The sequence below is a fragment of the Xyrauchen texanus genome, chromosome 7, assembly GCF_025860055.1.
Source record: "Xyrauchen texanus isolate HMW12.3.18 chromosome 7, RBS_HiC_50CHRs, whole genome shotgun sequence".
Lineage (NCBI taxonomy): Eukaryota > Metazoa > Chordata > Actinopteri > Cypriniformes > Catostomidae > Xyrauchen > Xyrauchen texanus.
The window spans coordinates 41,657,106-41,673,739 of record NC_068282.1 but is presented as its reverse complement, the minus strand read 5'-3'; the positions used below and the strand labels follow the sequence as shown (position 1 = coordinate 41,673,739).

Here is a 16,634-nt window from a genome sequence, read left to right as displayed (position 1 = left end):
AACTAACTTCAAAGGTAGATATACCTTTAGCTCCTTGACTAGTTCACCCAGTCCATTGATTGAAACTAAGCTACTGTGACGAGGACTGTGAGTGCACATGGCCAGCCCCCAATCGGGCTAATCAGTGGAGGAGAGGGATAAAGCCGAGCCAGATGTGGCAGTTTGAGAGAGAGAGAGAGAGCCACACGCAGCTGCCATGTGTGTATTTGTTTGTGTCTTTTTAAGTTTTCATTAAACATTATTTTGACTGTTCAGCAGGTTTCCCGCCTCCTCCTTGTCCAACATTATGCTGTTACATTGGTGCTGAAGCCCTGAATAATGGAGTTAAATCCAGTGTCGAATAAATTTGAGCCGCACCCTGCCGAGCAGTTCGTCAATTAGAGGCATTGGGTATGCATCAAATTTAGACACCGCATTGACTTTCCGATAATCTACACAGAACCGGACTGACCCATCACTTTTAGGTACAAGAAACACCGGGCTGGCCTGGTCCTTCCTCCCATGCCTCCTATATGACGTCAAGCACCCCGTGGGGCCAACGTTTTCCTGAAGGGAGAAAACCCAGAGGAGGCTTGCAGGACCTTCCTGACTGCAAATAATAGGGGTTTCAGCCATTTGTCCCAGTTTCTAGTATCCTCGTGTACGAACTTACGAATCATCTGCGCACATCCCCGTGAATGCCCGGCCAGTAAAAGCGGGCCATTAAATGGTTCAGTGTTCTTACTTGTCCTAAGTGACCCGCCATAGGATTATGGTGAGCCACCTGGAAAAGGTTTTCCCGACGGCTCCTCTGGACTAATAACTGGGTTGTGTTTTCATGGGTTTGAGTGTCCTGCATCACTTGATACAACCGGTCCCTAATAATTGAAAAATAATGATATGTGAGGGCGACATCAAGCTGGAGCTGCTGGCCATCGATTACTCTCACTTGGTCAAATGCATGCATAAGGTTTTGTCAGGGTGCTCTAGAGGGAAATCCCCCTCCGGGAACTCCCTCAGGGCGGGAGTGCCGGAGGATTCCCCTCCTGCGTCATCCTGATGCTGAGCAGATGTAGATGGCCCCGGCTAGCCTTCCCAGCCATCACGTGACACATCACACACCGAGATTTCGGTTCACAGGACCCATCCACACACAACACTCTTAATAATCTTTTAAACCCCAGCCAATTGGTCCCCAGGATCACTCGATGGGTCCCTGCTCGATCGTGGCAGTCTGTGGCGTGCTGGGGACCCAGATCCACGCTTCCACCTCCATTACTGAACACCAGTTTTGGCTGTGTATCGGTTCCCTGCAACTCCACCAGACCGGACCTGGCTTCACGGCTGCACTCATGGTGGGGGAGACATCAACCTGGGAATGGCAACGGAGAGGGGTAGGGGAGGGGGCCGGCACATAGTGCAGCCCATGGAGGCGGGGTGCCGTTTTGGGTGGAACCACTCCCCGTTTCCAGGGAGTGGGTATAGGGCGAGAGTGAGGAGAGGCAGGGACTAGAGAGGAAGGAGAAACAAGAGTGAGAGAGAGAGAAAGAGAGAGAGAGAGAGAGAGATCTGGACTGCTCGCCAGCTTCTGGCTAGGCTGCCATGTGGGCTTCGGCCAGCTAGATGGCATGGATTCCACTGACGTGGGGCAATGGCACATGACCCATTCTGCAGTTCTTTGGGGCAGGTGAACAGTCAGCTGCTCAAGCCCCATCAGATCGATGACATCCTCAACGGCGCGCCCTTCCTCAGGTAGCACCCATTTTCGACAGGCATCACAGAACTGCTGGGAAAATGCGAGAGGACGGCCGGCGTTGCTCAGGGTACATGTTGTTCTGGGGTGCTGCCAACCTGTTGCAGGACAGCAGTCTTCAGCTTCATGTAGTTCAGATGGTCCTCAGCTGGTAGCTGCTGCACCTTGAGCTGGGCCTCCCTGGAAAGCAGTGGCAGCAGATGGAGGGCACATTGGGTTTGCTGCCAGTCGGAGGCGGTGGCCAACTGCTCAAAGAAACTCACGAATACCTTTGGGCCCATCTTTGAGAGCAGCAGCTGTGGCTTCATCGCTGCTTCGGGGCCGCAGTGGAGAATCCACCTAGAGCTAACCAGCTCCGCAAGGCCTGCCGATCCTCGGCTTGTGCTCGGAGGAGCTCCTGGAAACACCGTTCTTGAGTGAGGAGAGCTTGATGGTGAGTCTCCTGGATGCTAGTCAGACACGTATGTCTTTGCCCAGTGGTGAGGTGTCCATAGCGACCAGTCTTCTTGCTTATCCTGGGTTTCGGCACCAGTGTAGTAGTATAAAGATGGACAAGGAGGAGGTGGGAATGGTCAAAATAATGTTTAATAAAAATTTAAAAAGAAGAGAAAATCCAAGAAACATCAACCAAAATTGTAATTTATTTTCCTTTTAAGTCATCCATCTTAAATAGCATAGTAAGGTTTGTTAATATTGGATTTTTTTAGATGGTTTATTTTGTTTAACTATTATTCTGTCAATAATTGTATTTTCTCAGGCTGTGTGATGAGGTTTCAGTGCTGTCAGGTGGAAGTGGAAAGGGGAAACTGGAAGAGTTGGTGGACTCTCAGGAAAACCTGCTTTATTATTGTAGAGCACAACTGGTTTGAGTCCTTCATCATCTTCATGATTTTACTGAGCAGTGGAGCACTGGTGAGCACCCACACACAATAACATACTCACCCACTCACAACCTTCAAAAGCAAGCCAAAAGTACACTGCGTTGCATGTACACTTTTCTATTAGATAAACATGCTGCTTTCTTATGTTAATTTCATGTATATTGGCATATTTAGGCATTCGAGGACATTTACATTGAGCAGCGTAAGACGATAAAAACAGTGTTGGAATATGCGGATAAAGTCTTCACCTACATCTTTATTTTGGAGATGCTTCTGAAATGGGTTGCATATGGCTTCGTCAAATACTTCACCAACGCCTGGTGCTGGCTTGACTTCCTGATAGTTGATGTATGTATGAATCTCGCATGCTGGATTGCAACGTTTGTGCCATTCAAAGGTGCTGTAAGTGATCTCAGTTGGTTAGCTATTTTTTGCCAGACTTGGAAACTAAATTAGACCATCCATCCTTTTAACCACATGCCCTCTTTCCAAAGGCCTGCCCTCCAAAGACATGTCAGCCAATCCGATGTCACCGAAAAAGAATACCTTTTTCATTTTAAAGAAAATGATTAACAGATAGACTCTTTATTGCTGTTTAGAGAGCCTGAGGTTGTTACATAGACAGGTGTTATTTTTTAGGACACCTATCAGTTATATATGTAGGGCAAAAGGGATATAGTATTCAAAACATTGCTCATAGCACCTTTAAATCTGCCTTTCATTACATCACAAAATTTTGTATTGTGAGTCATTGCTAAGCTGCCCTGAATACATGATTTCAGATACTGCACTACTTTCTGGCTTACAGATGTGCCCTACGTGTTTGTGTGTACATGTGGACATGCATATGTATTTTGCAGGTGTCGTTGGTGAGTCTGGTAGCAAATGCTCTTGGTTACTCTGAACTAAGTGCAATTAAGTCCCTGAGAACACTGCGTGCTCTTAGACCTTTGAGAGCACTGTCACGCTTTGAGGGAATGAGGGTAAGACAAACAGATATATACACGCAACCAAGCACACCACAAGACACTCACATTATGCACAATATGACTTACCCTAGCAGAACATTCTCCTGTAAAAATGTCCACGGTTGGTCCTAGAACAAGATTCCTATCAAACAATCATAACCATTTGTGGCAGGGCGGAGGGAGGGACCGGGTGTTTATAATCACGACCCGGTCCCTCCCTCCGCCCTGCCACACCATTATTGCTGAACTTAAACTTAACCCTAACCTACCCCTTAAATCACAATTATTGGATAACAATTAGCATTGTAACGGGTCAAATTTGTCATGATTTTTTCTTTGTATCATGTGGTCACGGTTTGGGTTCAATAAATTCTTTGTACGTATCTATTGTTCCGATTAGGGGTGCATCAAATAGGAAATTTGGCGGTCAGTAGTTGCTAATTGTTTAATCGTATTTGCATCCATATGCAGTTGCTATTTCCACCCTCTCCATTTTATTTTAATTACAACAAGTTCTCTTGAAAATGGACACTTTATAATTCATCAGTTAATTATTTATTTTTAAAAAAATTGTTTTAGTCTTTTGATGGAAATGACCTTTACATTTTCTCAGTATTCCCTCATGCTATATTAATACATTTTAGTCAGTTTTACTCTGAAAAATTTAATAATTTTAGTCAATGAAAAAGAAAATTTTGTTGACAATATTATGCAAAATATTCAAAACATTTTGTGTATTGCATATATAATATATATATAACACCATATTTACTGTATGAGTGTATATACGTTTATATATATATATATATACAGTATCTCACAAAAGTGAGTACACCCCTCACATTTTTGTAAATATTTTATTATATCTTTTCATGTGACAACACTGAAGAAATCCATCCATCCATCCATCCATCATCAATCGCTTATCCTGTGTACAGGGTCGCGGGGGGCTGGATCCTATCCCAGCTAACATTGGGCGAAAACACTGAAGAAATGTCTCGTCAAAATAACTCAACATACAGCCATTAATGTCTAAACCGCTGACAACAAAGTGAAAATGTCCAAATTTGTCCCAATAAGCCATTTTCCCTCCCCGGTGTCATGTGACTCGTTAGTGTTACAAGGTCTCAGGTGTGAATGGGGAGCAGGTGTGTTAATTTTGGTGTCATCGCTCTCTCCCTCAAACTGGTCACTGGAAGTTCAACATGGCACCTCATTGCAAAGAACTCTCGGAGGATCTGAAAAAAGAATTGTTGCTATCCATAAAGATGGCCTAGGCTATAAGAAGATTGCCAGTGGTTTAATACAGTGGTTTAACAGGACAGGTTCCACTCAGAACAGGCCTCGCCATGGTCGACCAAAGAAGTTGTGTGCACATGCTCAAGCGTCATATCCAGAGGTTGTCTTTGGGAAATAGACGTATGAGTGCTGCCAGCATTGCTGCAGAGGTTGAAGGGGTGGGGGGTCAGCCTGTCAGTGCTCAGACCATACGCCTCACACTGCATCAAATTGGTCTGCATGGCTGTCGTCCCAGAAGGAAGCCTCTTCTAAAGATGATGCACAAGAAAGCCCACAAACAGTTTGCTGAAGCCAAACAGACTAAGGACATGGATTACTGGAACCATGCCCTGTGGTCTGATGAGACCAAGATAAACTTATTTGGTTCAGATGGTCTCAAGCGTGTGTGGCGGAAACCAGGTGAGGAGTACAAAGACAAGTGTGTCTTGCCTACAGTCAAGAATGGTGGTGGGAGTGTCATGGTCTGGGGCTGCATGAGTGCTGCCGGCACTGGGGAGCTACAGTTCATTGTGACATACTGAAGCAGAGCATGATTATCTCCCTTCGGAGACTGGGTCGCAGGGCAGTATTCCAGCATGATAATGACCCCAAACTCAACTCCAAGATGACCACTGCCTTGCTAAAGAAGCTGAGGGTGAAGGTGATGGACTGGCCAAGCATGTCTCCAGACCTAAACCCTATTGAGCGTCTGTGGGACATCCTCAAACAGAAGGTGGAGGAGCACAAGGTCTCTAACATCCACCAGCTCTGTGATGTCTTCATGGAGGAGTGGAAGAGGACTCTAGTGGCAACCTGTGAAGCTCTGGTGAACTCCATGCCCAAGAGGGTTAAAGCAGTGCTGGAAAATAATGGTGGACACAAAATATTGACACTTTGGGCGCAATTTGGACATTTTCACTTAGGGGTGTACTCACTTATGTTGCCAGAGGTTTAGACATTAATGGCTGTGTGTTGAGTTATTTTGAGGGGACAATAAATTTACACTGTTATACAAGCTGTACACTCACTACTTTACATTGTAGCAAAGTGTCATTTCTTCAGTGTTGTCACATGAAAAGATATAGTCAAATATTTACAAAAATGCCTCACTTTTGTGAGATACTGTATGTATGTATATATATATATATATATATACTGTATATACACAGTGCATTCAGAAAATATTCAGAACCATTTATTTTTTCACACTTTGTTGCTGAAGCCTAATGCTAAATTGCTTTAAATATTTTTTTATTTTAACATCAATCTACTCTCCAAAAATAATTTTTGATAATAGCAAATTTATTTTAAAGAAAAAAATGAAATATCACACTGACATAAGTATTCAGACCCTTTGCTATGACACTTAAAATTTAGCTCAGGTGCATCCCATTTCTCTGGATCATCTTTGAGATGTTTCTAAACTTTGACTGGAGTCCCCCTATGGCAAATTCAATTGATTGGACATGATTTAAAAAGGCACACGCCTGTCTATTTAAGGTCTCACAGCTGAAAATGCATATCAGAGCAAATTCCAAGCATGAGGTCAAAGAAACTGTCTGAGCTCAGAGACAGGATTGTGTCAAGGCAAAGATCTGGGGAATGCTACAAAATGTTTTGGCTGCATTGAAGGTTCCCAAGAGCACAGTGGCCTCTATCATTTTTAAACGTAAGACGTTTGGAATAGCCAAGGCAACCAGGCACCACTCATCACCTGCACAAAGCCACCCCCACGGTGAAGCATGGTGGTGGTAGCATCATGCTGTGGGGCTGTATTTCAGTGGCAAGGACTGGTCAGGTTTGAAGGAAAACTGAACGCAGCAAAAATACAAAGATATCCTCAATGAAAACCTGGTCCAGTGTGCACAGGACCTCAGTTTGGGCTGAAGGTTCACCTTCCAACTGGACAAAGACCCTAAACACACAGTCAAGACAATGCAAAAGTAGCTTAGGGATAACTCTGTGAATGTCCTTGAGTGGCCCAGACAGAGCCCGGACTTTAACTCAATCAAACATCTCTGGAGGGACCTGAAAATGGTTGTCCACCGATAGTCCCCATCCAACCTGACAGAGCTTGAGAGGATCTGCAGAGAAGAATGGCAGAAAATCCCCAAATCCAGATGTGTAAAGCTTGTCGCATCATACCCAAAAAGACTTGAGGCTGTAATCGCTGCCAAAGGTGCTTCAACTAACCACTGAGTTAAGGGTCTGAATACTAACATCAAAGTGGTATTTCAGTTTTTTCTTTTTAATAAATTTATCAAAAGTATATATTTTTTTGTTGTCTTTATGGGGTAAGGAATTTAGATTGATGTGAAAAATACATTCATAATTTAAACCATTTTAGGTTGCTGCAACATGCTGCAACATAACAAAATGTAAAAAAAATAAGTGATCTGAATACTTTCTGAATGCACTGTATATATATATATAATGTGTTTGAGTGAGGTAATTATTTACCTGTTAGTAAAGTGGTTCATTTTGCCAGTGTTCTGTTCATTTTGCTCACACAGCTCAAAGAGAAAATCCCTAGCATACAGTGATTCGGTAACTTGAATCTATTCTTTCTAAAGTTTTCTTCTTTTAAAAACATTATAAGTCCATTGTGAATATCTTGCAGTATTATTTTTCTCATCTTTTTCATCTAGTCTTTTTTAGCATTGACAAGGTGAAAAGCATTGTTCTAGCTCCTTACCCAAACCCTTACACTTTTCCTAACTCTAAAATGTGATTGGTTAATTGGACTGGTGTCCAACAAGGATGTTGATCCAGGAACATGTCATACTTGGGGTAAATCAAGTTACAACATCATATAACACCATACACTCACACAAAGATACTGTTTAATTTTCCAAACATTGTTGTTGGGAATTATTTTCCTTTTGCATGTTGAATATTGTATGACTCCCTGATCACATGATAAATAAATGAAAATTGTATGTAGACTTCAGTATATTTAGACATATGCATGCTTCTTTGCATGCTTGTGCATTGGTGAAAACTCTCTCTGATATTTTCTGATGATTCTGTGTTGGTTGTGTTGTTTGTGCCTTTGACCTTAAATTTCTTTCTCTGTTATGTGTCTCTTTTCATTTGCAGTAAACAAATGTTGTGACGTCATCATGTCTCCACAAGGTTTTTTTTCTGTTTTAATTTTTGTTTCCTCCACATTTTTGGTAGTTAAAATGATGTGTGATACACCCCTGCAAAATGTTCACATGTTGAAGTCCAATATACTATGAGTAAAACTTTGGATTAATTACAGTTAATTAAGAGGTAATTGGGTATTATATATATATCAAGGCAGACTGACACATGGTGTTGTCAATTTAAAGATCCAAATTATTGGAACAAAACAACACATCTGCATAAAAACAAGTTGGCCAGTAATATGCTAAGGCTTTGTTTCGACAGGCAGCAAAAATCTGATATTGTTATATACAGTATCTGAATTAAATCGGTTTGGTTTTTGTAGTCTAAACAGCACAAATCCATACATAATCTAATGTTTACACACCCAATCCAAACCACAATTATATGCATGATATAGTCTGGAACTGTACAATACACTATTTGTCACTCACTCTTTTCTCATATAGTATACTATGTGACTTTCACTACAGTGTGTAGTGAACAATGAATGATTGAATTTTTTTCTGCAGTGTTGGACAGTATATGTATGAATGCGTAAAATGCCCATCGCTTATGTTTGTGAGCACTACAGTGAGATGTCATCATCGACATGAGCAGAGGCAAAATTTCCAGTTTTCCATACTCTCTTAACATACTGACAGCTACTTCTTGAAGAAAGACTCTTGGCATCAGGTTGACACATTCAGTATGTCATTCCCATAGCATCCAGATACACCAATCAGCCACAACGTTAAAACCACCTGCCTAGCATTGTGTAGGTCCCCCTCCTGCCGCCAAAACAGCACCAACCCGCATCTCAGAATAGCATTCTGAGATGCTATTATTCTCACAACAATTGTACAATTGTACAGTTACTGTAGACTTTGTCAGTTCGAACCAGTCTGGCCATTTTCTGTTGATCTCTCTCATCAACATGGCATTTCCATCCACAGGACTGCCACTCACTGGATGTTTTTTTTTTTAATTTGTTTTGGCACTGGAGTAAATTCTAGAATCTGTTGTGTGTGAAAATGCCAGGAGATCAGCAGTTATAGAAATACTCAAACCAGCCCATCTGGCACCAACAATCATGCCACACTCAAAATCACTGAGATACATTTTTTTGCCCATTCTGATGGTTGATGTGAACATTATCTGAAGCTCCTGACCCGTACTGGCATGATTTTATACACTGCACTGCTGCCACACAATTAACTGATTAGATTATAGCATGGCTGTTTGTTGGTGCCAGATGGGCTGGTTTGAGTATTTCTGTAACTGCTGATCTCTTGGGATTTTCACACACAACAGTCTCTAGAATTTACTCAGAATGCTGCCAAAAACCAAAAACATCCAGTGAGCAGCAGTTCTGTGGATGTAAACACCTTGTTGATGAGAGAGGTCAACGGAGAATGACCAGACAGGCTCGAACTGACAAAGTTTTCATTAACTCTGTACAATTGTGGTGAGAAGATTAGCATCTCAGAATGCTTTTCTGAGATGCAGGTTGGCGCTGTTTTGGTGGCACGAGGGGGACCTACACAATATTAGGCAAGTGGTTTTAAATTTGTGACTGATCAGGGTATCTGGTTGCTATGGGAATGACATACTGAAAGTGTCAGCCTGATGCCAAGAGTCTTTCTTCAAGATGTAGCTGTCAGTGTGTTAAGAGAGTATGGAAAACTGGAAAATCTGTTCATGTCGATGATGACATCTCACTGTAGTGCTGAACTCACAAACATAAGAGATGGGATATTACCTACGCTGTCTAAACAAGATCAGATTTCATCACTTACAAAATGACAATGCGCACAGTCAGTTCTAAAAACTGAATTTAATAGCCAAGTCAGATTTGTGTACAGTGTGAACAAAGCCTTAGAATATTTTTCATGTTAGTGTTGCATTTACTCAATTCTTAATGTAGGATAAAATAGGCTTAGCTTCAAAAAGATGAAAACACTCTCAGCCAGTTAAAATTCATGTTGCGAATCTCATTATCAGTAAAGGATTTAGCTTTAACCAGCCAGTCTTAGCCATCCACTATAAAAGCACTGATAGTACATTATAGTTTATGGAACTCTCATATCTATAGAAAGATGTCAGAGCATGCAGTAAGAGCATGTATGTTTGTAACATGATGTGTTTTTTTGCTTCCAGGTTGTCGTGAATGCTCTGCTGGGAGCCATTCCTTCCATTATGAATGTTCTGCTGGTGTGCTTGATCTTCTGGCTAATCTTCAGCATCATGGGGGTGAACCTCTTTGCTGGGAAATACTATCATTGTGTTAATATCACCAATGATGAGATGTTTCCCATCAGTGTGGTGAACAACAAGTCTGAATGTTTTGCCCTGATCAAAAACAATGACACAGCACGCTGGATAAATGTGAAAATTAATTTCGATAACGTGGGAGCCGGATACCTGGCCCTATTGCAAGTGGTGAGAAAGCAGGAATTTTGAATTTAGAGTGAAGCTAAAATGCATGGGCCAAGTATTAGGTGGTTTGGTGTAGTATATTCACTGTTTATTGATTATTGGTATTGTTTCTACAAGGCCACATTTAAAGGATGGATGGACATCATGTATGCCGCTGTGGATTCCCGTGATGTAAGTACATTTGTTCTCAGTCTTAAAGGGGAAGTATTCTACTTCTCCATCATAAGCAGTACCAAATGGAATAGCAAAAATACTGACTGTTTATAAACAGGTTTCCCAAACCCTCCCCCTGTCTTACATTGGTCGGGAAAATAGATAGTCCCACCCTCTGCATATTATGCTTCAATCAAAAAAATGATATACTTTAACTATGAAAAATATAACAAGATTTACACACTTCACCTTCAAAGGTGTTGTTTTCTGTTTGAGTAGCAATTTGGTTATGATGAAAAGGTTACTCAAGTACTATGAAGGTTATACATAAGTTATAATGCACCTGTGATCATGTAATAACATACCTTTTTATTTTATTTTATTTTATTTTATTTGCAGTTGGAGCAACAGCCTAACTATGAATCAAATCTTTACATGTACCTGTACTTTGTAATCTTCATTATCTTTGGCTCGTTCTTCACCCTCAACCTCTTTATTGGTGTCATCATCGACAACTTCAATCAGCAAAAGAAAAAGATAAGTATATACACTGAGGATTTAAGGGTGAATCTCATGAAAAGGTCAAGAAATTTAATTTTTACTCCAAAAAAAAAAAAGATATTTTGTAATTGATATTTTGAAATTATATTATAAAGAACATGAAGTCTGTTTTAGAACCATTACAGTTTTTAAAAAAGTGACAATTGTCAGTTATTTAGTAATTTAGTGCAAATAAAATCTCATTACTGTAATGTGAAACAGTATATATATTATTTAAATTGTAAAGCATATTTGCTGTGAATTTATTTGAGACTGATTGGTTTCAAAAATATAATTGTGTCTGGGTGAATTTCATTACTGTTTTGCTGTAAAGACAATAAGACAAAAATTATTTGCAAACTGTAACAGTAAATAGTGAGTTTCTTTGGTTTTTTACAGTACATTAATTCGAATTTGAGGAGAATATGTGCTCAATGGTTATGAAAATAATGTCCCAATGTAAATATTAATAGTCCTAAAAAACTTTTTCTTTATGCTAAATATTATAAATTTTTTTTGATTTAAGAACAAAATATGACCTAAACTTTTCTTTTTTAGATTCACCCTTAAACACAATAATACAACTGTTAGTATCTTAGTTACTTTTGGAAAATACTTAAGTAAACCTTAAATTCAAAGGTGTGAGTTATCTCAAACATTTTAGAAGAAAAAATATAAATGCACAATGCAAAATACAGGCTCATATATTACTCATATAATAAAATTTATTTTGAGTTGTGCAGTTATATTTTTTATTCTAGTACCTTAGTTATTGTCATCTTTGTTTAGTAAAACTGATTAGGAATATGATGCTTTTTTTCTGTTTATTTTCAAATAGATGTAATGCAGTACATACTTCATCTGTGGTTTTGTTTATAAAGCACACAATGGTACCTTATTGAACTGGTTTTATTTACAAAGCGCACAATGGTAGTCTATTGAGAGATGTGAACATAGAACCTGGCATGAATTGAACAGCCTCTCTGACATTTTCTGAAGTTCACAAGTGAAGATCTAGGCGAAGCCTGGTTGCATTATGTTTGTAATATGTGACATGTAATTTAACCATGGTTGTAACCAGTCTTCTGTGTTTGCTATTTACCTTGGAGGTCAGGATATCTTCATGACAGAAGAGCAGAAGAAATATTACAATGCCATGAAGAAACTGGGATCTAAAAAGCCTCAAAAGCCAATTCCCAGGCCTACGGTATGTACACAAGGCTTACACATACTGATCGCATAACATTTTTGCTATTAGTTATTTTAGCACCTGATTCACTAAAGGACAAAGAAAACTGGATTCCTAGTGGTCATTGAATAAGATGCAGGTTTTTGGGCCACACTAAGATAATACCCCATGCTAAAGGGGTGCAACAGTTTGAGAAATTTAGTTTAGTGTTCAAGGATTAACTATACATAACACTGTCATTAAAAGTGCGTGTGTCTGTTACTTCTGTATTTATTTTCAATAATTTGTTTATTGACAGTTAAGGATGGGCACATTCTAAGCTCAAATGGTAAAAAAGTGTGACTAGACCCAATAATAATGTTTATAATTTGTCATTATTTCCCTCTAGAACAAGTTTCAGGGCTTTGTCTTTGACTTAATCACCAAACAAGCCTTCGACATTCTCATTATGATCCTGATCTGCTTGAACATGGTGACCATGATGGTGGAAACTGATGACCAGACAAAGGAGATGGATGACATTCTCTACTGGATAAACCTGGTTTTCATTGTCCTCTTCACTGGAGAATGTACACTCAAGATGGTCTCCCTGCGACACTATTACTTCACCATTGGCTGGAATGTGTTTGACTTTGTGGTGGTGATTCTGTCAATTGTTGGTAAGAGCTTTAGGGATGCATGAAGGTTCTGCAGACTATTTTAATATTAAAATGATTTTCTGTTAGGACCCAGTTGCCAGAAACCCCTAAAATTAAGAAAACCCTTAGTGACAATAACCTTACAACATGGTCAGATAATAACCATGGCCTCGAGACAAAAATACCCCCGTAATGAACTCCTCTGTTTTGTTTGTATCATCTGATATATTTTATTCCAGGGGGCAAATATTTCTGACACTGCCATACAATTATACTTAAAGGTTTTCTTTACTTAAGGGATTTCTTGCAACTGGGCCCAGAAACATGCTTTACATAAGAATCCAGACTCAGACATGAATGCTTGGCCAAATAAACCTTACACAAATAAAAATATATTATTTAGGTAGCTCACAATAAATGTGTTGACTTATTAACTTACTCCGCAAGATTCTCAAGATAAAGAAAATAGCTGCTGAAGAATATAGTTTATTCTAATATCAACTATTGAGGCATCCCTTGCGGCAATGCTAAGAATGTAACGCATACTTGAACCTTAAACAGTGTTTTGTAAGAAAATCATGAAACTCTTGAGATAAGCAGCATCACTTATTGCAATTTTTTGTTTGTTTGTTTTCTGTCAGGCATGTTCCTTTCGGATATAATCGAGAAATACTTTGTATCGCCAACCTTATTCCGAGTCATCAGACTTGCCAGAATCGGTCGCATTCTTCGTCTCATCAAAGGAGCCAAAGGCATTCGTACCCTCCTATTTGCCTTGATGATGTCACTTCCTGCCTTGTTCAATATTGGCCTCCTCCTTTTCCTAGTCATGTTTATCTATGCCATCTTTGCAATGTCCAACTTTGCCTACGTGAAGCATGAGGCGGGGATTGACGATATGTTCAACTTTGAGACATTTGGAAACTCTATGCTTTGCTTGTTCCAGATCACCACATCTGCAGGATGGGACGGCCTCTTAGCGCCCATCCTGAATAAGCAATATCCAGATTGTGATAGTGAAACAGAGCACCCGGGCAGCTTGTACCACGGAGACTGCGGAAACCCTTCAGTTGGCATTTTCTTCTTTGTAAGCTACATCATTATCTGCTTCCTGATTGTGGTGAACATGTACATTGCTGTCATCTTGGAGAACTTCAGCGTAGCCACAGAAGAGAGTGCTGAACCACTCAGTGAGGATGACTTTGAAATGTTTTATGAAGTCTGGGAGCGCTTTGACCCCAACGCCACGCAGTTTGTTGAATACGACAAGCTTTCATACTTCGCGGACGCTCTGGATCCTCCTTTACGCATCCCCAAGCCCAACAAGATCCAGCTGATAGCTATGGACCTGCCTATGGTCAGTGGTGACCGAATCCACTGCCTAGACATTCTGTTTGCCTTCACACTGAGGGTCCTTGGAGAGGAGGGTGAGATGGATGCCCTGAGAGGACAGATGGAGGATCGGTTCATGGCCTCCAATCCCTCCAAAGTCTCCTACGAGCCCATCACAACAACCCTCCGCCGTAAACAGGAGGAGATGTCTGCCGTAATAATCCAGAGGGCCTTCCGACGGCACCGCATAAGGGTAACCATAAAGAAGGCTTCCAAAGCGTACCGGCAACAGCTGCAGGATGGGGGCATACATATCCCGGAGAAGGAGGTGCTTGTAATTGGAAAGTTTCAAGAGAACTCATCGGACAAAACAGACATGACTCCCTCCTCTGCCTCTCCACCCTCTTATAACAGTGTGGCCAAGTCAGAAAAGGACAAATATGAGAAGGAGAGGAGAGAGAAGGAGGACAAAGCAAAAGATGCAAAGGACAGAAAAAAATGAACAAGGGATTACATTTTTTTTCAGTTGAGACACTGTTTACAGAGAGGAGTGAGAGCAGTGTGGTCCAATTCACCTCAAGCGGTTTTGGAACTAATGCCAAACTGAACGTGTGGAGTGGAGTGTGTGTATGTGCGTGTGTCTAGATTACTGTGTGTGTGTGTGTGTGTGTGTGTGTGTGTGTGTGTGTGTGTGTGTGTGTGTGTGTGTGTGTGTGTGTGTGTGTGTGTGTGTGTGTGTGCACATTGAGCTAGCCTTAGGATGCATTTATGGTGTTGACAGAGAGCGTTCATTCAAGGACAGTGCCAGCTTCAACACAACATACCTGCACACACACACACGCTAAAAGAGTATGACTGTTGTATCCCTAAGGATGCTGGTGCACAACAAAATGGCAAGTATAGAGTGGTGTGTGAGATTGTCTTTTAGTTTTGAGTGTTGATAAACAATCCTGAGGACTGAAAGAAACTGTTATAGTCATCAGTAGCTAGTGCTAACACTACCGCTGGTGTCTTTCTTATTGAATACCTGTAGTGTATTGTATACCTGCACATTTTTGTTAGCTAATTTTTTTAATCATATTGAACTTTTCTACTTATGGGTTTGATTGTCTGCATTACTTCATTTAAGGGCACGTCTGTGAAGGAGAATAGGAATGTGGATCATATCCAGTAGTAAATTATCTGAATGCACCTACAACTGGACCTCATTTACTTTAGCATTAGCGCATGCCGAACAAAATCACACACATATAAACAGGTAGGTTCCAAGTGCTAGGAAATCAATCGCTCTGTAAGCTGAGATCAGAATGATACTGCACTAATCAGGATTTTTACAAATAGAATGTTTTATTATTATTATTACTAGATTACACTGCCTTACAGAAAACAAATACAAAAATGGATTAATCTTTTAATGTTGGTAGTAGAAGGAGCTAAACTGTATTATTGATTTTTTCTAAATGTATCTAATTCAAACTTTAATTTGCAAACCACAGATGATGGGTAATATGAGACATTTATTAACCCCACAGTGACTACCATAATGTTCGCAGACTTTAAGAAGCCTGAATGTATGCTCTGTTGAACGTGACAAGAAACAGTAATATAACCCTGAATGTGTCCATACCAGACAGCCACATGTCTCACCTCCTCGTTTTATTTTGTAACAACAACAAAAAAGAATGCATATATACACCGATCAGCCACAACATTTAAACCACCTGCCTAATATTGTGTAGGTCCCACTCGTGCCACCAAAACAGCACCAACCCACATCTCAGAATAGTCTTCTGACCACAATTGTACAGAGCAGTTGTCTGAATTACCGTAGATTTTGTCAGTTCGAACCAGTCTGGCCATTATCCATTGACCACTCTCATCAACATCCCAGGAGATTAGCAGTTACAGAAATTCTCAAACCACCAACAATCATCCATGCAAATATCTAATCAGCCAATCATGTGGCAGCAGTGCAGTGCATGAAATCACGCAGAAACGGGTCAGGAGCTTCAGTTAATGTGGCATGATTGTTGGTGCCAGATGGGCTGGTTTGAGTATATAATATATATATATATATATATATATATATATATATATATATATATATATATATATATATATATATATATCTTCCAAATCTAAAACTATTCTGTGCATAGGTGCAGATCAACCGGTCAGTGGATCTCTGCTAATGAAATAGTGTTCTTTTTTTAAAGTTCATTGCCTGTCACCAAGCAAAGGCAATGCGATTATGACATAAGCTCTTATGTTGAACTAGTGGTGGTGATTTTGTATGTATATACTGGCACGCTGTATCTCACCTCTGTACTCAACTCTGTAGAGTAGCACTTTTAC

At 40.3% G+C, this 16,634-nt stretch overlaps 1 protein-coding gene across 11 annotated transcripts in view; it reads left to right on the top strand.

The window, feature by feature from the left end:
* The window catches only part of LOC127646458 (sodium channel protein type 2 subunit alpha-like), a 55,983-nt gene extending 39,662 nt beyond the window's left edge, over positions 1–16,321 (top strand). For all 11 annotated transcript variants that reach the window (XM_052130137.1, XM_052130136.1, XM_052130135.1 and 8 more), the window contains 9 exons: positions 2,490–2,644; positions 2,788–2,961; positions 3,474–3,596; positions 10,149–10,430; positions 10,545–10,598; positions 10,980–11,117; positions 12,223–12,327; positions 12,698–12,968; positions 13,589–16,321. In XM_052130137.1, coding sequence (XP_051986097.1) covers positions 2,490–2,644; positions 2,788–2,961; positions 3,474–3,596; positions 10,149–10,430; positions 10,545–10,598; positions 10,980–11,117; positions 12,223–12,327; positions 12,698–12,968; positions 13,589–14,781 — 2,495 coding nt within the window. In that variant the 3' untranslated portion in view covers positions 14,782–16,321. The remainder of the gene's footprint in view (positions 1–2,489; positions 2,645–2,787; positions 2,962–3,473; positions 3,597–10,148; positions 10,431–10,544; positions 10,599–10,979; positions 11,118–12,222; positions 12,328–12,697; positions 12,969–13,588) is intronic.
* Positions 16,322–16,634: the final 313 nt, after the last annotated feature.